We start from the raw sequence: 26,007 nt of genomic DNA, 5'->3' as shown, positions 1-26,007 counted from the left end.
TCTTCCAGGACAACAATGTGCAATCATCCGGACCCAACACTAGGCGGCGATCTATGCTATAGATATGAATGTCAGCAGCCCTACATGCCAAGAACAGATGCATACTGGTAAGTAGCATATTCAATACAGTACATCGTTAGCTACCATGTATTCAAAAGTAAAATTACATTTTCTTAAAATATATTCATTACAAATATAATCATTCAGTTTCCTAAGTCTCACCACTCTTCTATAAAACTGTCTAATTCCTCCTGACTCTTCTCTATCCTTCCTAGAGTTATCTGGTTCACTCCCATTTACTTCTCTCTTCCCAATTGCTTCACAGTCCTCTAGCAACAAAAAGTCCAGTCAATGAAAATTATTTTCCTTTCCTTCTTCACTCTTATCAACTTTTCTCTTTGATAATCTGCTCAAATGCCACATTCTTACACAACTCAACAAAGTCAAGGAATATTTTTCAATGTACAATGCCTCAGAAAACTGACAATCATCCATCTTTGCTCTCCTGTCTACTTTAACTCCGACTAGCTGACCCAATTCCAAATCAATTTCTTTTGAATACCATTTCCTATTGGATCAATCATTATACACATCCTGAGGCTCTTGAATGTTTTCTTTACAATTTCAGATGGCCATTCCACTTGTCGATACTCAATCATCCAATCAAGATTATCTTTATCAAAAGCATTTCTTCCAAGCATGATGGTGCAGCAACTAAAGCTCATCACTTCATTCAAAGTTATTCTATTGGGCTGCATCATTTGTTTGTTATACATCATCTTCCAAGTGTAAATGATTGTTTTGACCCATTGGATCACTACCTTCATTATTCTGTTAAAGCTTTGAACAGTACCAATCCCTTACGGGTGATGTGGTTATATGAGTTAATCCATTCCATTTTAAGAAATCCTCCACCTTGCTAAACTTAAGCTTACACTGATTGCCACTCACTAAACATTTTTCAAACTCCAATCTCAAAAAACATTATCTAAAAAATCCACCACTTTACATGTACTGACTTGTTTTGTTACTTCAATATCTGGCCACTTAGGGAAATGATCCATCATCAAAAACACATCATTTAAATCTATTCGTTCTCTCTGTATCATCCCCATGAGGTCTGTGCCTATTTTTTCTCATGGCGTACCTTAATGAGCACATTGGGAACCTAAATGTGACTTGACACTTGTCAGAATTATCATACAACACACAATATCCCTTTTTCTTTATATATATCAGGCCACTACAAAACACTAGTTTTCTTTTCTTTGTTTTCACAATTCCTAAGTGACCCTCATGCATGGCATCCAAAATTTTCTTTATGACTAAGTGGAGTAACCACAATACCTCCTCTCTATTAACTGATCTACGCCAGTGATTTCCTCTTTTACCTTTTTTTTTTTTAACTTTCATCAAAACTTCATATTGACAGCATTTGTTATAAGAAATTACATTCACTGGCATCAGTATCCCGCTCCCAAAAACATTCTGTAAACCTACTTCTAACTTCTGCTTCGCAGTCCACTGTATAATTGTAATCTTCCAATCTCATTAATATTCTAGCTATTCTAGCTGATGGTCTAAACATTTTTTGAGTGGTGAATACTTTTGTCAATGGCTTGTGGTTAGGCCTTAGTTATACAGATGTACCCAAACCAAGCTGACAAAAATGTTTCAATCCCAAAACCCATGCCAATGTCTCTCATTGTATAACTGAGCATCTTACTTCTGTTGGTGTTAATGACCTACATGCTAAAGCAATGAGTACAGTGAGTACCTCTTTCCATTTTTCATCAATTTGTGACAGAACTGAACCTAGTCCTTTGCAACATGTGTCTGCAGTAACTACGGATGTTTTTTCTTGATGAGGCGGCAATTTGCAAATGTCACTTTTGAGTCTGTTAGATTCTTTTTGGCATTCTGATGAACAAACAAATTCAATTTTAGTTTTCAATAACTGCCTAATGGTATAGGACTTTTCTGCAAAATGTCCAACAAATTTAGAGAAATACTATGCCAATACAAGCCCTCCTGTCATCTTTAGTGGTGGTGAATCATGAATGGCCTGTATTAAGCATTAAGGCGTGATACAATCACTCCCTAATTCATGATCGAGGTATGTCACACTGTTGTTGGGAAAACTGCATTGTGAATGCTCTGCTGCTAATCTATTTTCTTCTAGGTATTCCATCACTATCCTTAATCTTGGATCATGTTCCTTTTTTAGACTCCTTTCCCATGACGGCATCCTGGAAAAAAAACTATTTTTCTTGAAGATCTCATACATTTGGCATTCAAAAAAACGCTGCTGCGGATGCCACAACAAATAAAGCTCTTTACAAAAAATTGTAACAGCCTACAGAAATTATAATGGCCATCAGACTCTTACATTTGGGGTGCAGTGGTACTTCTAGATAGGCCGCAGCTAAGTCTACTGTACAAAACACTTCAGATTCAATTCCGTCATGTGACAGTCTCCTCTAACAGTGGATGGTTCCCTACATCCAATATGGTAGCATGCAAGGTCACTTTTCCCTGATGTTACGTTGTCTTCATCTCGCAGTCAGGAGAGTGAGTCCACTTGCACATTGCCTTTGCGTGGCTGTAATAACAGAAACTTGTCTATTGCGGATTACCGCAGGTACACTTACTTGTAAAATGTTTCTTTATATGCCGAAATGCTGCTACAGCAGCTCCTAAAGGCCTGTGATTCTTGTTATTCCACAGGTTATTTTTCTCCTCAATAATAAAATCTAAATTTTTCTTCTGTTACATGCAGTTAGATTCTCAACAGGGCAGTAACTCGTCACCAAATCTGCTAAGTATACTACCACACCAGGCTGTGATAATGCAGGTGGACAACTGGGGTATCACCATCACTGTATGGATTTGATCATAACTGGCAAATAACTGATTATAATTTATAAGCTATGAGCTCTGTTTAAGTTGAGGGTTAAAACGGACTGTTGTGCCCTGGGCAAAGGATCTGAAAAGAAAGTGGGCAGTGATGTCTTCCAATTTTAATATCACTCAGATCTAACATTAGCAGCGTGGGTATTTAAAGTTATCATTTTCTCTATAGAGAGTCCCATACAATATGTGGACAGACCTGAAAGAAAGACTTGTCCGCACAGAAAAACTATATTAAGCTTCTCAGGAAGATTGGATTTTATTAAGAGGGAAGAAAACACTTTCAAGTTTTTTTCAAATAAATTTGGGAAAGGGAGTTTTCTATATGCTAGGGATGGGTTTAATTGGACCTTCATAAAGAAAGGAAGGCCAGACTTCGGAAAATATCAAGGGTAAGGTAAAACAGTTTTTTCCTGGCATTTCAAGAACAAGAAGCAGAATCTCTAATAATTAAACATATACAAGGATCTGGTGGAAATTATCTTACAGCCACAGGCTGTTCATGCAGTCTAGTGGTAGGTTTGATTAATCTGTATGAGAAATTCAGGGTACCAGGCTCAGGAGCCATGCTTGCCAATAACCCAGTTAACTGAACCAATAGGTAAAGGAGATCTGTGAGATGTCTCGTCATGTGGACTGCAGTCCACCTGATGAAAGCGATGTCACCAAACCAGTCAGCCAGTACCAGATGGCCTCAGCAAGCCAGTGCCAGGGGTCCCAGTTTCATTCGATATGGTTCTTGATCTTAACATTGCCTGCTTTCTCAGACAGTACAACTGAAGTTGTCAATATGTATTAGCATGGAGCTTCAGTGCTGGACAGGAGTTTAAAACTAAGGGACCAGCTGTCCGTCACACATTTGTAAGGATAAATACACCAATACAACTTGAGAAAGGAGTTGCTACTAAAATCTTACACCTTTTATTATGATTTAACCCTCAGTATAACATAATAAAGATTACAAAGCTGCCACCAATTCAGAGATTTGTCTACTCAGTTTCCAAAATAGTGGTGTAGAAGTATCAAACGCAATTTGTATTTCAACATTAATTGAGGGGAGACTATAACAAGAAATTATACGAGCCTTTATGCTAAGATACAGAAATTTCCTTTGAATGGAAAACCGTATTACTCCCCACCCCTGGATACACTGTTGATTAGTTTGCGGGCCTAGGCGTTAAATTCCGTTCCGCTCGCGGAATTTGGGTAATTTGGGTAATTTTGCATTCTGCGGAGAACGCGAAATTGCCCAAAATTCTGCGTTACGCGACTTCGCCAATTTTTTTGTTTGTTCGCGTTCTCAAAATGCGTGTTTGCTAGATATTTTCCCCCGAGCATGCAAACAGCAATTGAGCACAGGAAAAAAGCATCACGAACAAGCAATTCCGCGTTTTCGCGGAATTTCTGCGTGTTCGTGGATATTTTTTACTGTTTCACGGAGATTTGTGTAACGGGATTACGCAAATTCCGCCCGCCCACCCCTATTAGTTTGTCCATCAGTACAATCCTTATGTCATGAATTTACTTAACTGTGTATGCCACATATTAACACTATCACTGTGGTCTGGAAGTCTTGAAGAGCTTTGTGCAGCGAACCAGCCTTCCACAACATGTCTACCGAACAAGGAGTGACTAAGATCCTAAGGATGCCTTCTAAAGCTGTAAACTTGGAACATCCTCAAACGGCAGACTTGAGTACAAAAGGTATGGCTTGAATTGGATGTTCTCTTTGACTGTGAACCTTAGACATTTTCTATGTTTCAGAGACGTTCCGTATGAAAATCGACATCTTGGAACACAATTTACCCTCTGGGGTGCAATAAGATAAGATGATGTATATTCTGTTTCTTTTTTCACACACTAGTTTGCTGATCTTCGATCCAAGATGTATATGTATTCCTATTTTTGGTCATGTTTTGCACTTTCCTCTTTTTTTATATGGTTGCACTATTCATTTAATCGCGTGCTTTTGCTGTAAATAACTGAATTCCTAGAATGGTTGATTCAAATGGAACTGTTTCGACCTTGTACTTAGTATGTTTGGAGGAGTACTGTCTAATTGAATTGCGACAGCTTTCTCCCTTGATGTTTCCTTTGAAGAAGCACAGGAACCATCTGCTGCGGATTCTGATAGGCTACCATTTGAAAACCTTTACAATTTTCCTACATCTAACTAGGCATTTATAACTAACAAGACTGATGGGAAGGCCCAGGATACAAAAAGCAAGTGGGTTTTCAAATTAATGAAACCATTAATGTATTTATACTAAAAGAGGAAGTGAAGGCAAAATCCTAAGATGGAAAAATGACTTCAGGTGAAACATCCCACATGCAAGCAATAAAGAGCACTGGCCAGCATTCTGGGATTCTAAATGGTAAAAGTAACTCCTAATCAGCGCCAGATGAGATTATAGAGCCATAATTGGGGTTCAGGGAGGAGCAGAATTTTCCCCGCCTTAAGACTGTGCTCTTTAGATTTAAATGAAAAAAGAAGCATGAAGAATGGTGGAGGCTGCACCGCAAGCACAGGTTGTAGTGAATAACAAATGCTCTGAGGCATTTGAACTCAGCCGGGGTACCCCCTAGGGGTGTCCGCTGTCACCATTATTATTTGCTTTAGCCTTGGAGCCCCTGGCGGCATAGATCCGACAGGATCCCGTTATTCGAGGGCTGAAGTGGTCTATGGACTGGGAGGATCACATCTCGCTATACGCAGACGACATCCTCCTTTTTTTTAGCTTCCCCCTGTAGATCACTCAGAACTATCCTGGACATCTTTGCAGTGTTTGGGCGGCACTCCGGCTTCTCGATCAATTATGACAAATCAATAATGTATGTGCTTAAGGGCGCCCGCCCCATCGTCTATTTGCCGATTGCCCCATTCAAACCGCGCAAGATGGTTTTCGTTATTTTGGTTTATTTGTTACTCCTGACCCTAAACTGCACTTTGACAGAAATTTGCGCCCACCTCTGCAGAGACTGCGACAAGATATTGCCACTTGGAATATGCTATCTCTTTCACTCCTGGGACGGGCAGCCTTGTTTAAAATGATGCCCCTACCCAGTTTCTTATATGCACTACAAAATGCTCCCAACCCGGTGCCAGCCAGCTATTTTAGAGAAATTGAGAGTCTTCAAAGGGAACTGATCTGGAATGGGAGACCAAGCATAGCACATAGAAAACTGGTCCTCAACTGGTACGACGGAGGCATAAGCCTCCCAGATATTAAAAAATATTACTGGGCTGCACAACTAGCAGCCATATTTATTTTTTTATTTTATTTTTTACATTTGTATGGCGCACAGCTACCCAACAAGGGTTTCCCGGCGCCTTTACCCACGCCACCTACCGTGGCCCCTATAATCCAGGATTTGCAATGGATAGGTGGCTCCTACCAGGAGGAACCTTTAGCATTGCACTGTACTCCCCCCCCCCCCCCTCCGGAAAAACCTACCACTCACAGGCCCTACCAGGCATGCCGTGAGGATTTGGCATAATGTCCAGAAAAGTATGGGCTGGAATGGCAGGCTAACTCTTGCCACCCCACTGTGGGACTCAGAACAACTAGGACAACTGAGAACATCCAAAGGTTTTGATAGATGGGACCTAATTGGCTTATCCCCAATAGGTTATCTGTGGTCCGGGGGAGATGTTGTACCTTTTTGGAAGTTAACAACAACAATATGAAATGGCGGACACAGGACTTTTCCGATACTTACAGATCCACTATGCCCTTTGCGCGGTTATTTCAAAGGCACTTCGCTTCCCGACTCCTCCCCCCTGGAGGACAGACTCCTAGATGGATACTTGCCTGAAAAGGCAATCTCCCTTATATATAAGAAACTCCTTCGCCATATCCCTGACCCCTTTGAACAACTGAGGGGGCACTGGGTAGCCGATGGCCTTGAAATAGAGGATGATGAATGGAGGGAGGCAGTAGCCCCCCCCCAGGAGGTGGGTATTTCTGCTCAACTGCGACTGGTACAACTCAAGATCCTCCACAGGACCTACATTACTGGACTTCAATTGGTACATATGGGGAGGGGGGACGGTGGTGAGTGCTGTAGAGGGTGTGGGCAGGTGGGTACATTTATACACATCCTTTGGGACTGTGACCATATACAGAGGTTTTGGCAAACGATACATCGAACCTTTAGAGCGGTCCTGAGTAAACACATACACCCGGAGGCGTAGCGCTGCCTCCTTAACATATGGGAGCATACGGACCTCACCACCCCCGAGAGAACATGGGTTACCTTGGGTCTTACAGCGGCCAAAAGAGACATTGTGCAACACTGGGGTTCTGACACACCACCCACATTGATAATATGGAAACAAAATTTGGACTGGTGCATGTTTAGGGAAAAGACGGTGTATATTGCATGAGAATGTCAAAAAAAGTGGTCCACAATTTGGAGCGCCTTAAATTCGTACAGAGGAGAGATTTGTGAAGTGCCTTCAATGGTTAGCAACATGTGTATTGATGAAGGAATATGTTTGGTACGTTTTTCAGTGCTGCTGTCTTTTATGTTCTCAATAAAAAGAACTTTAAAAAAAAGAATGGTGGAGGCTGCTGCCTTTAGGATGTTACATTTGCTAAATTAAAAAAAAAAAGAAAATATACTTTTGGATGGGCATTAAATGTAAAGTTTTAAAAAAACGTTATAACGTGAGCTGAGATATTGCAAATAAAATAAGCAATTCAAAATGTCAATAAAGATGCCCGAGCACACCAGAGACGCTGCACCTACCATTACTGAGGAATGGGTTTTTTGGGGCTCTAGTACAGGACTCACTTGACCCTTCTTATCTTTAGCATCTTTTATGTTGGGAAATACAGTATATTAGAGAATAGAGATTAAGTGGAACGTAATCTGTCACTGCAAGTAGTTCTGCTGGGTGGTGTAGAAGGGTATCGCAGCATATTGTTAAAAGTAACAGGAACACCGCAATTTACAAAGATCCTGTTAAAATAAACCCTTATGACATATCAAAGCATCCCTTTGAAATATGAGTATGTCACCCCTATGTAGGCTTTATAGTCCACCAAGCAGGATGCATGACATTTAAAAGTAATAAATGCAATGTTAACATTTCCGTACAGGGACTAGCCCACAAACCTGTTTTCACTATGGCCTAGATGTCCTATGTAGAAATCTGGAGTACACATTAATATCTTAATATGGTACCTGGGGAATGGGACTAGTTAGAAAAATAACTATTTTAATAGTAATTAATAATAGTAATTAATAATCCAATTGAAATGTAAAGTCAGATTTTTCATAAATAATTAGGAACAGTAAATGTTAGAAAGTTACCCTTTCCCTCTCTGATGTTCCTAGAGGCTAAATTGCATTTGCTCTTAAACTTCTCCCAGCCACTAATTAGCACTTTAATATCTGTGGAAAAAGGTGTAAACTGCCTAATAAGAGCAAAGAATATGCAGATCTGAATGGGTATAGATGACTCCTACTGCCTACCAGAATATGCAGGGTGGGGGCTGTGAGCATGCTTTGACATTAGTTTTGTAGCCTGCGTCACAGGTCTGCTGGGTTTAGCTATAAGTCTTTGGGGCACATTTGAAAGGCAGAGAACAGGATGCCAAGATAATTTCCGTTCATCCATGGTCTGGTTGCAGCACCCCTGTTTGCTCGAGGCCAATACTACTAGGGAGTTTAGCTCAAGTTAATTTATTGACTTTGAGGGTTCACCCTGACCAGGGTTGTGATCATGCCTTGAAGTGGGCAGTACCTCAACGTAATTAATAATCCAAACACTCACAATATCATAGGGGAGATGCAGATGCTGATGGAGCTTTATGCCCCTCCTGTGAACCATATAGGCATACCATCCTTCATCAGAATGATCATCATTGCCTCCTTCTTCTTCATTATCTTTTCACCTCTTCACTCATAACGTGTTTATCATCCTCTTCCCCTCCCACATCTCCAGAAAAAGGAGGTATCACCTAAATTGATGGATGTAGCAACTGCTAAGGTGGATATGCAATGTTGCAGACACTACCAGCTGAAGGGAAGACAGTGCTGGAAACAAACAGCACTAGAGGTCGTCCATCATATGTTGAAGAAACTGCAGGAAGTTGATAGAAACTTGAATAGTTGGAGACAGTTTAGCACATGTTGCTTATCATGCAGGTACTGATCCTCATAAAACAGGGGGCAGCACTCCTCCTCATCCCTATGACTGCAATAGTGTGGCAGATAATGCACACTAAATTGACCTGGGATGTAAGGCAGCAATGTAATCTTGGTAATGGTCACTCTCTTCTGATTCTTTAGAGTCAGTGTGGAATACTGATTCACGATTTTAAGAAGAGAAATATGCACTGCCACTGCAGCAGAAACCTATGTCTGTTAGATATCACAGACTATGCCTCTGATGGAGCACCCACAGAATATGTCAAGGCTGTAGGCATCACTAAGCACGCCCTAGAAGAGAAAGGTCATAATCTAGAAGGACGACAAAAAAAAATGACGACTGCAGTCAGAGTCGAGAACGCAAACGTAACAGTGGGTGACTATCATCTATGTAGCTACTAACGATACATTCTTTAAAGGAGTCAATGACAGGACAGTTGTCAATGCCATTGGAAAGTATGAAGACATGGGCTCTCAATGAAGAGTAATCCACAGCATTCTATGTAGGCAGGAAAGACAGAAGTCTCTCAAAGGATGGACTATTTTCCACCACTTCCACTTTGACAGCGTTTTATACGTTTTCTGAAGAGAAAGTTGAGGAGACGTATTTTTTTGGAGATGTCAATTTAGGGGGTTCTTGTTCAGCAACGTCCAAATTGGACATCTCAATGCTTATGTGCCTTTTTCTTGGGTGTCTAGAGTGGTGCACTTTGCAAAGGTTCTTCCCCTGAAGTTGGATCTTTCACCTGTACTCTGGTTGGATTGAATATCCAACCAGATGTCGATCTCTAACATAAAAGATATTAGCAGAAATGTGCTTACAGAGATCACTATGTTTAGCCTTATGGTGAGGATTTTATATTTGATGAAAGCACTACAGGTGCAGGTCATATGAATAGATCATATTTAGGTACAGATGGAATGCAGATGAAAAATCATTTTCTCCCTGAAAAGAGTATTAACCATGATGACTGAGGGTCTCCCCTGGCCCAGTGAAATTCAGAACCACCAACAGACAGTGAAAGCTGAGGCTGGAACTAGAAAGTGAAATCCCCATGGAAAACCCTTAATATGTAAAATGTTATCTCTTGAGTAGATAGAGCAGAGTTCTAAACAACAACATCCTACATTCTGTTCTAAAGTGGTCTTTGGGGGAGGGAAGCGCTCAGCATATCCAGCTCAAGTTTGGGCAGTTTCCATTGAGATGAATGAGAAACTAAAGAAACAACACTATTTGCCTAAAGGAATATTCATACTAGTTATGGGCAGTGCTTAATTTGTTAAGAAAGAGTGCGGGAGGCCAAAGCTCTGCTTGAAAACTGGCAGCAGGTGCAATTAGGCAGCGGCAGTCCGAATACCAAGGCCGGTAGTGTGTAATCCACTACCAGAAAGACACTCCCTGCCTCCGTTCTCGCTCTTGCAGGTGCTCCGTTTCTGTTTGATGTAGTTTTGCAGCCTTTTTCTTTCTCTGTCCTAACAATTTGTTTGTTTTGCCCTTTCTAGTACCCATTGAATATCCGATACAGAAAAATAAGTGCCGGTCCCCATATGTAGGTGTCAGTGCCCTCCACCAGCAACCACCAGCTCAAATTAAGCACTGGTTACAGGGATGTTAAAATACTGGGCATTCTCAGACTGATGACACCGAAAGATTCAAGCTTTGGAATATATGAAAGATTCAATACTAGATAGTATTTTGTTTAACAGTTTCACCAACAAACCACACATTAAAAGGGGCTGGGAAGTTAATGTATATTCTTCTTCTTAATGTCGAATCTTCTTGCCACTGGATTAAAGACATGCAGTAAAGGCTATTTTTCGCATTTGAACCATAAACCTTTCCACAATCACAAATTCTTCCACCCCCTTGTTTCCAACGATTAATGTTTTCTTGAAACCTTACTTCTGCCTACTAGCATGAGTGGAAGAACTAATGAGGAGCGAACTTTTTCTGAGACGTAAGGCACTCTCACATAATAGGGATGTTGTTGCTGCCATGTGGTATCTGTACAGTTCACAATCAGCCATATTATGGCTTGAATATGTATATCACATAGGAGGTAATTAAGCCAGTTTGTTGAGACTTTACAGTCCTTAGTTGCCAATGAGAATTGGCACACTCTCACTCATGCACAAACCTTGAGTAAGTCACTACATGCATACCCTTAATTACATTTTCAATGAGCCTCAGAAAATAAATCTGTAGCATGAAGAACGTGGAAAAGTCAGTAATATGAGAACGAAATTAGGAGAAGCAGCATCGCATCAAGAATTTTACAAGGAGTTCATGTTCACCCAGAATTCTAGAATACATCACAGTGGTACCCTCAGGACTGTTCCAGTCATCTCATCGGTACCATTATGGAGAGTACATTACCTGCCTACTACGAGAGCTCTATAAATTAGGAGTATGTCCCATTGAGCGAGGGGTGTTCATTCTCTATGTATGGCCCAATTTTTCCAAAATTAGGTCATTAACCCCTGCCGTCATCAGATTCCTAAAAACCAAACACTGCATTTAAACTGGCTGTACAGATGTCTACCACCCCGAAAACAATAAAGAAAACCCCATGCGAGAGCGAGAGGCTTCAAAGTGTCCATCCTCTATCCTGCCACTGTGGTTTGTTTCTAAGTCTGATTTTTACCTTTATAGGGGTGGAAATGGTCACGGCAACGAGCATCTGAAATCACAAGAAAACATATCACAATAGAAAACAAAGTATCCTTCTCTAAGGCAATGTGATTCCTAGACGCTGGTTCCCACTGTGATGAAGTCTACTTTTCAACCTCAAAGCAACGTTTATGTGAACTGGAATCCATCATTAGTTGATTCTTTAAATTTAGAAAACAGTCATGTCTACTGCTACTTTCCAGATCAAGGCACCCCATTTATATTAAATCACGTGGAGCAGGACTTTAGCTCCTCTCACCTCCACCATTCACAGTTAAAGAGGCAAACCATGTGCGTTTTCGGTGAGTGTTTCGCTGTGATGTTATCTGCCCCCCTTAGGAACATGACAGTTGAATACGGACTACCGCCCCCCTTTTTTTTTTCTTCCCTTTTTCCTTCCCTTTCTTCTTCCGTCTACTTTCTTCCTCCACTCATGTATATTCCTTGCTCCATGTAAATATATATTTTTTATATACAATAAAGAAATACAGAAATTAAAAAAAAAAAAGAGGCAAACCATGCGGTTTGTCTAAAGTGGGTCCACAAAAAGTACCAAAGTTTTGTTAATGGTCCTGCTTTGGTGCTTTTCTTTTAGAAATCATGCTGATGGCCTTGCTACAGCATCTCAAGAGAAGATATAACAAAGTAAGGCACAAGGGCTATGAGTTGTACTGGGTAACTTTATGTTAAAAGCTACCTAGGTGCTATAAAGGTGATGGAGCACACCAGCGTAACTTGCTTCAACTGAGAAGGAGGTTCAAGTCATTCAGTTTGATTTATGCAGGAGCTTCTTTCTACTACATGTCCCTTGTACCAAAGAGCTCCCTGACTTTTCTGGAGAGGGGTTAAGAGTCCCAAATGCATCAAGCAACATGACAACAGAATCTAAGCTTTTTTCAAGTCCAACACTAACCATGTCTGTGCATCTCTCCCCCACCCCTCAAAACAAAGATTACTGCTATGATGATCGAAATGCTCAACATGCCCTAGGCTTACCTGGAGGGAGGTACATCACTGCTGTCCTTGGAACCGTCATCATCTGGCAAAAGCCTCGGAATGGCTGAGCTGTCCATCTCTGCATATGGCGAAAAGAAGATTGTTTGTATCAGTGGAAAGTGAAAGGGGGAGGTTAAATAAAATAAAGTGCAAGATATTGCAGAAGGGGAAGGTGACCACAAAATGATGGACAGCAAAAAAAGGTTTATATTCTCTATTGTACATGAACAAAGATAGCAGGTCTACGATGCGTATCGCAGAACGAATGATTAAGCAGCGCCTTCATTGGAGTAGCATTTTAGAACTATGTTTATAAGAAAAAGTTAAGTTCCTTTAGTACTGGTACAGGTTTGTATGCAGCGATATGACCCTTGCGTGTTAGTTTGTATGCACTGCTAAAACATGCATGCATATTTAGTTGATGCCATTGTGATAAAACTTGTTGATTTACATATAATTTAAGTGGTTGGTGATGTGCAGACGACCCATTTTGTTTGCTAAACAAGAGCACGTCAATACAAGTGTCCTCCACACAATGCAAAGCCAAAAAGTTCCTCCCTGCACAGCTCTACAGTGACACTTCCAAATGGAGTTTTCTTTCCAATTCGGTCTTTGACCTTTGGATGGCAGTCTTCGGCTGAGAGGAGTGAGCTTTTCTGAAGCAGCACAATCATTTGCGACAGAAGAGTGAGTTCAACATTCCCTCTGACTCCCCTTAAAGGCGTAGACACGAGCACAACTGCTATCCCGTGCAAGAGGTGGCCTCACTCAGGAAACAATGTTCCATCATATATGCAATGCAATTCAAAGGTGAAGCAAAAATAATTATGCATTTAAAAAGGTGGTCAAACAAAATCATTAACAAAATAATTCCTACCAATACAGAAAATGAAAGGAAAAAATGTAAACCGGTCAGTTGTGTGTCTGAGGCCCACTGGAGGGCTGTAAATATAATTTGAAATACTGGACAGAGGGAAATAATGTTTTTCAAACACACAACAACAACCAGCATGCTATGTGAAAATTGCTTACCTGTGAGGCCCACTGAGGGGCAGGTACTTAATTAGCATGCAGCCTCGAGTGTGCTTTTGAAATGTCTGCAGAAATCCTGAGATGCCTTCGATAAAGGAGCAGGGAGGCTCCAAAACCAGTCAGGCAGTGTAGGAGAGTAGGGTCTGCTATCCTATGGTCACCCCAAAATTTTTGCTTTTTGCTTCACTGGTTTTCGACTACTGAGGCTGTGGGCCTGCTAATCAGACCCCCATCCTGCTGTTCTCTCTCTAAATTATTAATACATGTGCTATAGGTACATACCACAATTGGAAATGGACTCCTTGTCAGCCCCTGTACCATGCACTATAGGTGCTCAGGGCATAGGTGCCACCAAGGCCTACCAGGGGCTGCAGCATATCTTTTGCCACCCCTGGCTGGTTCTTAAATTGACACAACTGGCTGATCACTCAGCTGGGGCAAGGTGGTGTAATCACCCCTTGCTTAGGTATAGTATCCCTATATCTAAACCTATATCTGGACACATATAAACCTGTGAGCCACTCCTATGGAAGGCCTCCTCAATCCTGGAGGCAGAGTGCGTGGTTTAATGTGAGATGGAGCTCTAGCATGAGCTGAGCCTGTCTGCAGCTGTCGGGAACAACTCCCTAAACTGTTTCAGGATAATGCCATACCATATACTATTAAGTGCATTATAATCCTCGCGGTTATATAGCAACTTTGGTTTGGCTTTATCAAAACATGTCGTGTAAGGTGTCATACGATTTGGAATACTATCCCCTCGCCAGTTCTGGCGACGGGGGTAGCATTCCACCCCTCTAGAGGGAGAAGACATGTTACTTTGCTGAAATGCGGTTAATTTTAAAAGAGCCTCACATCCACAAAATGGATGCTTCTGCCACAGACACAGGTCTGACCCCCTGCAGCTGACCGAAACTCAGCCAAGGGGGCCTGGACAAAGGGTTTCCTGTCGCAGGGCGGTGTTACACCCCCTCAGACAGGAGATAGTGGATTGTAGCAGGGAGGTTTGAAAGAAACCAGACAGTGCCTGGGGAGCACAAGGCTGCCCCTTGCATAATCCGGCCAAACCGGTTCTGGGGCACTCCAGCCCCCGTCCCAGCGCGGCCAGGATCAAAGGAAGGGGGTGTAACCACCCACTTCCTGGGTCCCACCCATAGGAGGGGACCTAGCAGGTAATCCAGCCCCCCAGATTCGAATAAGAGTGGGAGCAGTGCCAATGCACTTCAGATTATCCTGATGAAACATAAGAAACGAAACTCTGGACCCTTCGACATCCTACTCAACGTAGAAGACTGAAGAATCTCCCTTGTGGTCAAGGAGTGACCACCCTGTGCAAACAGGCACCATCCAGCCTTCGACGTCTGCTTTGTTGCAGTTCCCGCCGGAACTCGAGCGACAGAGATCGACGAGATCAAGCTTGCCTGCCTTCCAACAGCCCGATCCACAGTCCCTGCAGAGCTGAGACCCGTGGAGGCGACCGGAAGCGTGGGGCACGCCATCTTGAATTGACCACGAGACGCTGACCGTGCAGCCCACGAGTGACCCTCGAAGCTGTGCACCGGGGTTTGAGAAGCCCCAACCCTGAGCCACTCTTGCACCGAAGTTCAGCCCTCCACACTCGACGAGTGCTGCGTGGGGCCCTTCTGCTCCATTTGGCTCAACGCGTTGGTCCGGTCACTTGCCAGCCGGCTTGTGGCCCCTGTACCGACGAAACTTGAAATTCGACCTGCGATTCTGGTTGCTCCAGATTTGCACCAGCTCCCCTGAAAAGGAGCCCCCACTCTGACCCTCCTGGTTCGAGTGAGAAGCAATCTCCCGGTTTCGCGTGGATTGCTTTTGCCAAGTGTTGTTTGCTCCAATCTTGAAGCCGACAGCGCCGACGGCGAGAGCCTACGTGGGACAGATCGTGACCCGCTCCTGGACGTCGCAGATGCCCCAGAGCCCACGTGGCAGCGGAGAGAAGCTCCTCGACAACCACCTGATTGCGCCCGACATTGCCTGGTTCCGTCCTGGTTCCACCCTGGTCACTGCTGAGTGACCCAGACTCTGTCCCCTCTGCTTTCAGGTACTTTTCAACTTGAGTCCACCCTTGGACTCCACCGGACACTTCTCTTTCACCTCGCCTGCAGCCCTTTCAGCTCCAAGCACCAACAACCTGCGTGACGAAACCAGACTCAACTTCGACCCTGTGCACCCACTTCCTGTGGGTGAGGTAACATTGCAACGCCGGTGTCCCCACACTGGTACACACCTCTAGGGTCTGTGTCTTAAGTTTTGTTCCTCTAGGTTCAGCGGAAGTGTCCTTAATCTCTAACTTTGTAACTTTTTACGCACCATTGACTTTACATTGATGCAAGCCGCACTTTACGTGCTGCACCCGAATCCCGCGGGCTTTTCCCGACTTCAGCATTGCTAGTCCTGACTGCTCCCAGCGATTCCCTAGGCCCTAGGCCTAACCACTGATCGATTGGTATCTCTTATACCATTTTTTTAGTATATGGTTTGAGTGGCCCCAAGGCCTCATCCAAAATTGTGCAACTTTATATGTTATACTGTGCTTTTGATTTAACGCTTGTGCCCCTTCATTCATAAAGAATACTGGGGATTGTTTTTAGTAATAAATACATATATTTTTATAATATATACTTGTGTGGTGTCCTTTCATTTGGTATTACAGGATTGTATGTGGTAAAACAGCTCGCTTAACACGACCTCTTAAGTTAAGCCTTTAGGCTGCTTAGTCCATGCTACCCCTAGGATAGCTTGTCTAATAAGGTTGACTTACAAACAGACACCATAAGGGTTGTTTGGACTGATACAGGGTGGTTCCAGAATTGGAAACATCATATATCAGGCCAACTTCTCACAGGCAGAAAATAAATCAGGAACACATTGAGGGGTTTCCCTTCCATTAAAGAATTCAGACGAATTTGCTGCTGTTGAGTGCGTCCTTGGCCTCTTGAATAAACTTTGGGAAATATATATATGTATGTATCCAGAATGACTCAAAAAGAACGAAAACAAATCACTGTAGACACTGCCTATATTGGGCCCACCATCATTAGACTATGTCTACCTTCAATCAGGACCGGCTCGGGAGAACACACACTTGTGCCCATGGGACTATTTCTAAACACATACCACTCTGTTTTTCTACCATGCTGTTTTTCAGCAGGATGTATGTAAAATTTCTTGCAACACTGCTCACACATGACAAAAACTACTAGATGCAGAGGGGTTTATTTATTTTGTATTCACATGTTATCTCCACCTCTCATTTGCTTTATTATTGGTCCATTTTTAACTGCATTAGAATAACTATTTGTATCTAACTTTAAGGTTACTTCAGTCGAAATAAACTACAGATTGATTGATTTGCAGCATATTTTTACACAGAACTCAATAAACTGGTGCATACAGTATCTGCCTGCAAAACAGAATGAGCAAAATGGCCATCCCTCCTAACCTCCAAATCCAAGCAGTAATGCTTTGCAAAAGTATGGAGGGAGGCCCAAGTTGCTGCTTTACAAATATCAATAACTGGAACACCTCTAGCCAAAGCATAAGTTGACTTAGCTCTGGTACAATGAGCTCTGATACCTTCAGGCAGGTCCTTCTTGGCCAAGGTATAGCAGATCTTGATGCACAAGACGAACCACCTGGAAAGAGTCCACTTGTGCACAGTCTTGCCTTTCATTCGCCCAACGTAACCCACAAAGAGCTGATCGTCCAGTCTCAGAACCTTTGTTCTGTCCAAGTAAAGCTGACAGCTCTTTTAGGATCCAACGATGAAGTCTTTCCTCCTCCTTAGAAGGGTGAAGGGGAGGATAGAAGGTAGGTAAGGTAACGGACTGCCCTAAATAGAAAGGAGTAACCACCTTAGGAAGGAAAGCAGCCTGGTCCTTAGAACCAACTTATCTGCATGAATGATCAAGAATGGAGGTTTAGAACTAAGAGCCTGAAGCTCACTTACCCTCCAAGGCGAGGTAATCAAGAAAACCGTTTTAAAAGAGCGAAGTCTCAAAGGGCAATTATGAAGAGGCTCAAATGGAGAACCCATTAAAAAGGTAAGAACAAGATTTGAATCCCACTGAGGCATAATGAAAGGAGTGGGAGGAAACTTATTTGTAAGGCACTTAATGACCTCATAACTACAGGAGATTTGAATAAAGACGGCTGACCTGGAAAACAAATAAAAGCAAACAAACAAATAACCTATAACTGTAGCCACGGCACAACCCTGCTGGGCCAAGGAAAGAGAAAAACAGAGCACATGAGACAAACGAGCCTTCAATGGATCAATGGACCTCTTTACACACCATTTCACAAATTTGGACTACCTAGAAGAATACACAGATTTGGTGGAGTGTCTCCTGGATGATAAAATAATATCTACCACATTCAGTGGGAGAGAGAAGGAACTCCGGTTGCCCCGTTCAATCTCCAGGCATGAAGGTGTAGGCTCTGGAGTTGGGGGTGTAGAACCTGCCCTTGCGATTGCAAAAGGAGGTCTGCTCTGATGTCCCGAGTCCAGGACTAGAGTCGCAGTGCCTCTCTGCAGAGGCGATACGACCCTACACCTCCTGTTTGTTGATGTAGCACATTGCGGTAATGTTGTCCGTCAGGACCTGAACTGACTGAAAGCGAAGGGAAGGAAGGAAAGCTTTCAGTGCCAAACGTATCGCCCCCAATTCCAGAAGGTTGATGTTAAGCAACCTTTCCTCTAGAGACCAAAGACCTTTGACCTGCAGGTCCCTCTGTGGCCACCGGCAGAGTAGGCTGAAAAGGCTTTCCTTGAGACAGGTTGCCTTGCACACCCCACCGAATCAGCTCCGCTGCAGCGTTTCTGGAGATTCTGACCTTCTCCATGAGATGTCCGTTGTGTTGATACCACTGCTTGCGGAGGCACCACTGGAGTGCCCACAAGTGCCAGCGTGCATGACTGACTAACAGTATGCAGAAAGCAAACAGACCGAGCACACATAGAACCTTCAGGACTGGAACAACTGCTCCAACGTGAAACAAAGGAATCATCTCCTGAATGTCGAGAATCCTCTGCGGAGGCGGAATTGCCCGACACACAGTAGTGTCCAGTATTGCCACGATGAACAGGATGTGCTGAGAAGGCAACAGGTGAGATTTGGGTACATTTATCGAGAAGACCAAGTTGAACAACAGTTGCGTTGTTGCTTGCAAGTGGCGCAACACCAACTCCGGAGACTCCAGTCGTCCAGGTAGGGGAAAACAGGAACCCCTGACCTTCTGAGATGTGCCGCTACCACCTCCATCACCTTTGTAAAGACTTGAAGTGCGGAAATCAGACCAAACGGGAGGACCGCAAACTGGTAGTATTGCGATCCTTCCTTGAACCGGAGATACTTCCAATGCGACTTCAGGATGAGAAGATGAAAGTACGCATCCTGCAGAACGATGGACACCATCCAGTTGCAGCGCGAGAAGAACCTGAGCCAAGGTCAACATTTTGAACTTTTCCTGTCTGAGGTAAAGGTCCAGAATCAGCCTCAACCGACCGTCCTTTTTGGGTATCAGGAAATACCAAGAGTAGCACCCCTGACCCTTTTCCTGCCATTGAAAACAGCCTCTATTCTTGCCCCTGTACAATTTGTACAAATGCTTCTGCTGCTCACTCTGCTGAGGTTGTTGCCGGCCACGAAAGAAAGCTGCCATTCCAAACCCTCGATACTGCTTGTAGCCTTATACTCAATACTACGTTTGAAGGCCCAAAGATCTTGCAGTCGCTCTGCTATCTTTAAAGCTTTGTAAGGGAAGAGTCAGCCTTAGTGCCAAACAGTCTTGTACCATCAAAGGGCAAATCCAACAGGGTTGCTTGAAAATCAGGAGAAAATCCACATGGCCTTAGCCAAGCATGTATTCTTGTTGCCACAGAAGATCCCATTATACGTGCCACCGAGTCAGCCGTATCCAAACCTGACTGTATAACTTGTCGGGTTGCAACAATGCCATACTTGCCAATGAAAATACTTTCTTTGTCGCCTGTGCCATCTTTTTAGAATCCATATCACCCTGAATGGAGGGGAAGGAACCGGATGTTCTGTCAAAGCCTCATTGAAGGGTAGAAGAGGCTCAGATACTGAAGAGGATGTATGAAGAACCTCAGTCAGGATGTTAGACTTTATTTCAGCTGATGGTAATTGCAGGTCAATTCTAAACGTTCATGCTAAACGGTGGCCAGCCTTTGGAAAAGAGGTCCCAGTGACGTACTTCTTTCTCTTTTAGCCTCTTTTAGCCCCGTCCTTTTCAGACTGGCTTCCTTGACTTACTGCTGTGGTAAAAGGTTTCTTATCTTCTTTATGAGGTGAAACAGATGGCCCCATAAAGAAGATAAAAACCTTTTACTCCAGCAGTAAGTCGGGCTCTAAAAGAGAAAACAGCACGTCGTGGCGTGCTACTTTGGCTATAATCGCTGCGCCCCGCACTTTACTTTTAATGTTTCAAGTAAAGCGCCGGTGCCGCGATTATACCAAAAGTAAAGAAATAGATGTTTTTTCTATTTCTTTACTTTTGGTATAAATATGGCACCCGTGCTTTACTTGTAACATTAAAAATAAAAGCGAGGGTGCCGCGATTATACCAAAAGTAAAGAAATAGAAAAAACATCTATTTCTTTACTTTTGGTATAATTGCGGCACCCTCGCTTTACTTCTAAAGGTACAAGTAAAGCGCGGATGCCGCGGCTGCCTGGCGAGCGCTTGTTTTATACGCATTTGACTTTAATTTAAAAAATATCCTTTGCGGGGACCTATTGCAAAGCCTCATCCAAGATGGCATCACAAAACCGAACGCATCAAAGAAAGAGGACTAAAGACATAACGGAAGCGACCACAGGGCTTTGACCCGGAAGTGGAAGTGTAAACGACTCATTCAGTAATCGTTGCTGCGAGTACTACTTATGCATGCCGGGATTAGAAGGACAGGTGCTAAGTAAACAAACCAAAAATGCCAGAAGTTCTCTTGAGTTAAAGTGAATACAGGTTTACATACACATACCTCCAAATACCAAGAGTACAATCATATATTACACCAAAAATTGAAAGTTAAAAAATCATTTATTATGAATACATTGAAAATAAAAGCAATAGTGTTGGGTTAACTAATCTAATGCCCTAATCTAAAATACATAAAATAAAACGGAACAATTATGGCCTGCACAATTGAAACTAGAGACAAAAGAAGTAAAACATAAAAATTGTTAAATACAGGTTGTACATTCGGACTCCATTATATTTCCATCAATATTATACTACTACAGAATCTGTGCGTCAACTTCGATGTCAGAGTCTTGAATTGTATCTGTTTTTCTGTCACACCAAGGGGGGTCAGTCAGATCTCCCCTTGTTTCTCGGGTAGCTAGTGTTCTAGATATCAAACTCTGCAGCTCCTATTATCAAGTAGTCTGATGAGAGTCGCAGAAACTGTGCAATCAGTTCTCTTTCCTGTTTTAGGTCTTCGAACAAATGTTTATTACGCTGTTCCAAGTCTAAACCAGATTTTTGGTGTAATATATGATTGTACTCTTGGTATTTGGAGGTATGTGTATGTAAACCTGTATTCACTTTGACTCAAGAGAACTTCTGGCATTTTGGGTTGTAGAACCTCATTTCCCTTGACTAGTTTAAGGGGTACCTCTCTCTTTTATACACAGCGAAGTACACAAAACCCGGGGAAGAATACAGAGAGCGGGGTGATAATTGGCAACGCAGATAGGGCACAACAAGGCGCGTGGAGGACCTAGCAAGCAGCAGCCATGGCGGATGTTACTGCCAGAAGCCTACAGTATAAATACAAGGCGGTGAGTATGGATGGGAAGCAGGGTGTTAAAGTGGGTTACATATCAACAGGAAAGGTGCAATCAGTAACGCGACGCACTGGAAACAAAGTAGCGTCTATAGCACAAACATCTACAGAGTTGCAGTCTAGGCGCAGATATTGAAGGGCGTAGTGACTGATAGAATGTTTCTTTATAAGGGCTGGTGTGAGTTGTTGGGAGTATCTAATCGGTTGGTGGTGTGATGAGCTGATATGGCGGGTGAATGCCAGAGGCAATTGGGTGACTGAGTGTAACAGGCAACAGCGACTACATATGGCTGGGTCCAAATTGCGGTGGCATGGTGTGCAAAAAAAGATGGATTTAACCCAGATCTGTGACTGGAGGTGAATGTTTGACAATGTTCAATATTCTGTAAAATGGTCAATTTTTTTAAGCTAAACTTCCCTCCTACGGGGACTAGTTGTACTGCATGTACTCTTCACCTCTGACGATTTGTGCTAGCGGTGGGGCACTATTTTTGTTTTTCCTCTTGCTCGAGTTTTAGGAATGTGGTGTTTTCTGTGCTTGGCAGGCAAAACACAATCTGCTGGCAGCATTAGGAACTAGGTGAGGGGGACAAGTTTCTACAGTTAAAAGCTTTTGTAGCATACGCAGCTTTTGTTGCATCAGTTTCCGCTGCTTCATTCACGAAGAGAGATCAGCCATTGTTTTAACCACAGCTATCGTTGCATCAGCACACGTGCCTTCATTCACGAAGAGAGTTCAACCATTGCTTCAACCACTACCAACTATGGACCAACATTTGTAATTTTGTTTTATTCCTATTTGGTTTCGATTGCCATTGTTTATGTTTATTTGTTACGATCTGCATGTTTTTTTAAGGAGACACAAGACCCGAAACCGGTTCTCCAGTACCAAAATTGGCAGCTCTGTATATTACACCACATCCTTTCAGACCCCTAATTTGAAAACCAAACTTGTTTTGGTGAAAGGTGAAAATTCTGAAGCTTGTTTATTCTGCACCCTTCGTGTCCCAAAATACCAGACTTAATCATCATTCCAATACTAATAATGATAATAAATAAACTAAGACAATTCAAAAGTAGACGGAAGAAATAAAGACGTATGTCAACATTGCCTTTAGCGGTTTTGGGGATGAACTTGTTGTGGGTTTCTTTTCCTCGGAAGGGCTTATTGTGGTTTAAGAAGGCTGGTACTGTTCGGTTCTGATTACCTGCACTTCTTAAACTAAATTTGAAAGGGAGAGTACCTGCACTGTTTACCACTGCTGCAATATATTTGACAGGAGAGTTCTACAGTTTTTAGGAGCAAACGTATGTTTACATTTAAAGCAAAACTCATATGTTTACATTTAAAGCACTGTGGAAAATATAATGCGCTTTACAAGTGCACACATAACCAAACAAGCATTTGCAATACAATCGGTCTCGCCTTTCGGGCTTTATACGTATTAACAAAGCTGGCATGTTTGTGTAACGTGAGATGCAGCTTCTAGGGACAGCGCAAGAAAAGCTGCATGCCCCTTTCCTTTCAGGAATACATCTTGTGAGCTGGGGCAGGTGGGGGCTGAGGTGAAGGGGGAGCATCGGAGGTGTCAGCAGGGACAGACTGAAAGCGGAGAGAGATCCGTTAACAGCTGCAAGTGGTTCAACAGGCACAGTGTTTGTATTCCAGTTCTTTCTTTTCTACTCGCCAAGGGAGAAGGGGGGCCAAGAAAAGATGGTCATTTTGGCCTTGGGCAGTGTTATTTATTTGTTCATTTATTTACTGCAAATATATGAAATACACTAACATGTTTGACAAGTAAAGGAGTTTTTCAGCAGCGCAGACACACCAGCCTTGTTTTCCAGCTGCTGTTTACATGTGATCAGTGCTGTCATTAACAGTACGAGACAGCGTATGCCTGAGGTGAGCCGAGTCGTAGTCCCATGTTGCATGCTGCGGTGAGCAGATGCTACATGTGACTGACAATTTAACAGGTCATTGAACTGAAATCCTTCGAAGTATTTTTATTTTTGATCTTTTTAGAACACATGAGACTGACACGACAACTAACGTGGGTGTCTAGGCTATTCGGAAAAAACAGTGCGGATGCATAGGATAGAATAAATTATAGTAAGATATATGGTACTACGCAAATAAACTGCAAGCCATACAGGGTACCTGTGTACAACTAGAAGAGAAGCCTAATGGAGCGTTGAAGGGGCTTGAAGGAGTACCTTCTGCAACAGATGACGATGTGTAATCAAGTGCGTATATAGCCAATGTCTTATGAAAAAATACATCTCTATTTACACCACATGCTTTAGAGGGTTGTGGCACTGCTGAGGTGTAGTTCATTCTATAGATTCTAGCATACTCATGTTATTTGAATTTTAGAGATACAAAATCAGTCACCGATCTGCGTTATTATCGACGGCTGTGAGAGTGATAGACCGTGACAGCATTATCTTAAACTCCTGTGCGCACATTTTTATTTCAAATACTAGCCTTACTGTACATGATTAAAGACACCAAGCCCTTCGCAGAGCATCTCCACGCACAGCCTGGCCCACAGCCTTGCGGTTTATTTACCACCATCTACGAATGTATTCACAGCCTTCATCTCCAGGGAGTTGCCTCTCCGTGCCCACGAGTAGTATATAGTGATACCTTCACTTCAACTCTGGCCTTAAATTTGACAGCTCCGGCCAGGAATCCTGGCCTTAAATATGATGGGTCTAGTCTTAAATATGATAGGCCTAGTCTTAAACTCCTGGCCGGAAATTTGACAGCTCTGGCTGGAAACCCTGGCCTTAAATTTAGCAGGGCCGGGCCTTAAACGGTTGGCAACAAGTGACAGGTGGCACTAGTGTTGACAAGGGTGCGCAGCTGTCCCGGAAGGGGGGCGGCTGAGTCATAGGGGGGTGTGTAGTTTTGTTTTGGAGACATAGGCGTGGCGGAGCCGCCAGAATACATATAAGCCGGTGTCAGGAGCCTGGTATAGCAAGCAACCGCTGGACTACGTGAAGGAGCGCCATGGCAGAAAACACTGGGTTGGTGGCTCACAGACCCCCATCAGTAGCTATTACAGAACCATAAGCCCTTTGGTAATGGACGAGAATGCTCAACCAGAAGAACCTAAGGATATGGGTTGCGACGTTACTGCTTATGGCTGTGGGTTTGCTAAGCGCTTTGGCGCCCCTGGTTTCAAGGATTGGCGGTGTCCGCTGTCCCCGATTAAGAGCGACAGCAGCTCTAGCGAGGGTTCGAGTGGCGACTTGACGGTTGAGCAAAGCATGCTCTTGGAGTCGGAGGATGCGGAAGACACCATAGTTCCGCCTAATACACCCGTCTATGAAGACGTGGGTTTTCGCGAGAGTCTTTTTCCTGAGAATGTCCCTGTTCAAAAGCTTGATGCAAACGTGGAAGATGAGGGAGCATCGGATGTTATTCCCGCCTCTCAAAATGTCAGAACCGCGGCTGATGGGGCATCGCAGGATATTAACAACTCTCAAGATGGCAGAGCCGCCGCCGAGGGCGGTAAAAATGTGGGGGTGATTCAAAATGTTATGAGCAACCATTTACATAAGGATGTATTTTATTTCTACAACTAGCGAACACTAATATTTCTTTTTTTTTTTGTTTGTGACCCTCTAGAGAGCAGAACCAGTGGGATGCACTTACTTCATAATGCACAAAGAAAATCAAACTATGCCCCCGCCTAATACGCACATCTATGGAACCATGGATGTTCAGAAGGCTAGGAGTCCTACGAAGGTAGTTGTGCAACAGCCTGATACAAGCGTTGAAGATGAGGGATCACCGATGGATATTACCGACTCTCAAGATTTCAGAGCCGCTGCAGAGGGTGGTGAAAGTGTGTGGGTAAGTCAAAAAAAAAAATGTTAGGCGTAGACCCTTTACTTGAAAGTTTGTTGTCTTTCTACCGCTAACGGGGTGTCAATATTTGTCTTTTGAACCTAGGATGAAACACCAAAAAGAACTGAGGCCCAGGGGCAGACTGCAAAAGGTCGCTGCTTGAATCTGTCCTGTATATGCTGTGCAAACCAGACTGGAAGTTCCACAAAGCCGAGTTCACCTCTGCCCATGGAATGTGAAGATGGTTCTAAGAACGATGAGTTTGTAAAAGCAACGGCGTGGTTCCCCAGAGACACTATAGCTTCTCACTTCTCACTATAGCTGGTGTCAAAGGTTTCGCAGCTATAGTTGTACGCGCGTGTGTCAAACGGGACTATTACAACATGTGTTTCGGCCACCGTATTAGGGACCCTCAACAGGAGGCGCACGAGTGTCTAGCCGAATCATACAGAGACCGAATGATACGGCACATATGTAGTTTGCTTGATCCGTACAAGATGTATAAGCTGCTAAGGGTGGTGCACGGCCTGAGTGATGAAAATAATGT

At 43.2% G+C, this 26,007-nt stretch overlaps 1 protein-coding gene across 2 annotated transcripts in view; it reads right to left on the bottom strand.

The window, feature by feature from the left end:
* Positions 1–26,007, bottom strand: part of HMG20A (high mobility group 20A) — a 260,812-nt gene that overhangs the window by 99,306 nt on the left and 135,499 nt on the right. The window contains exons 3-4 of one of the 2 annotated variants that reach the window (XM_078685079.1): positions 12,737–12,815; positions 11,715–11,750 (exon numbers count right to left, since the gene is read on the bottom strand). Coding sequence is in view for 1 of the 2 variants with exons in the window: in XM_078685078.1 (XP_078541204.1) it covers positions 12,737–12,813 (77 nt within the window). In the remaining variant the exon portion in view is untranslated. The remainder of the gene's footprint in view (positions 1–11,714; positions 11,751–12,736; positions 12,816–26,007) is intronic. The other variant, XM_078685078.1, reaches the window with a different exon arrangement.

Source organism: Lissotriton helveticus, chromosome 3_2 (genome assembly GCF_964261635.1).
Source record: "Lissotriton helveticus chromosome 3_2, aLisHel1.1, whole genome shotgun sequence".
In the NCBI taxonomy this organism is placed as follows: Eukaryota; Metazoa; Chordata; class Amphibia; order Caudata; family Salamandridae; genus Lissotriton; species Lissotriton helveticus.
The sequence above is the reverse complement of the archived record's forward strand: the minus strand, read 5'-3'. Positions and strand labels throughout refer to the sequence as shown.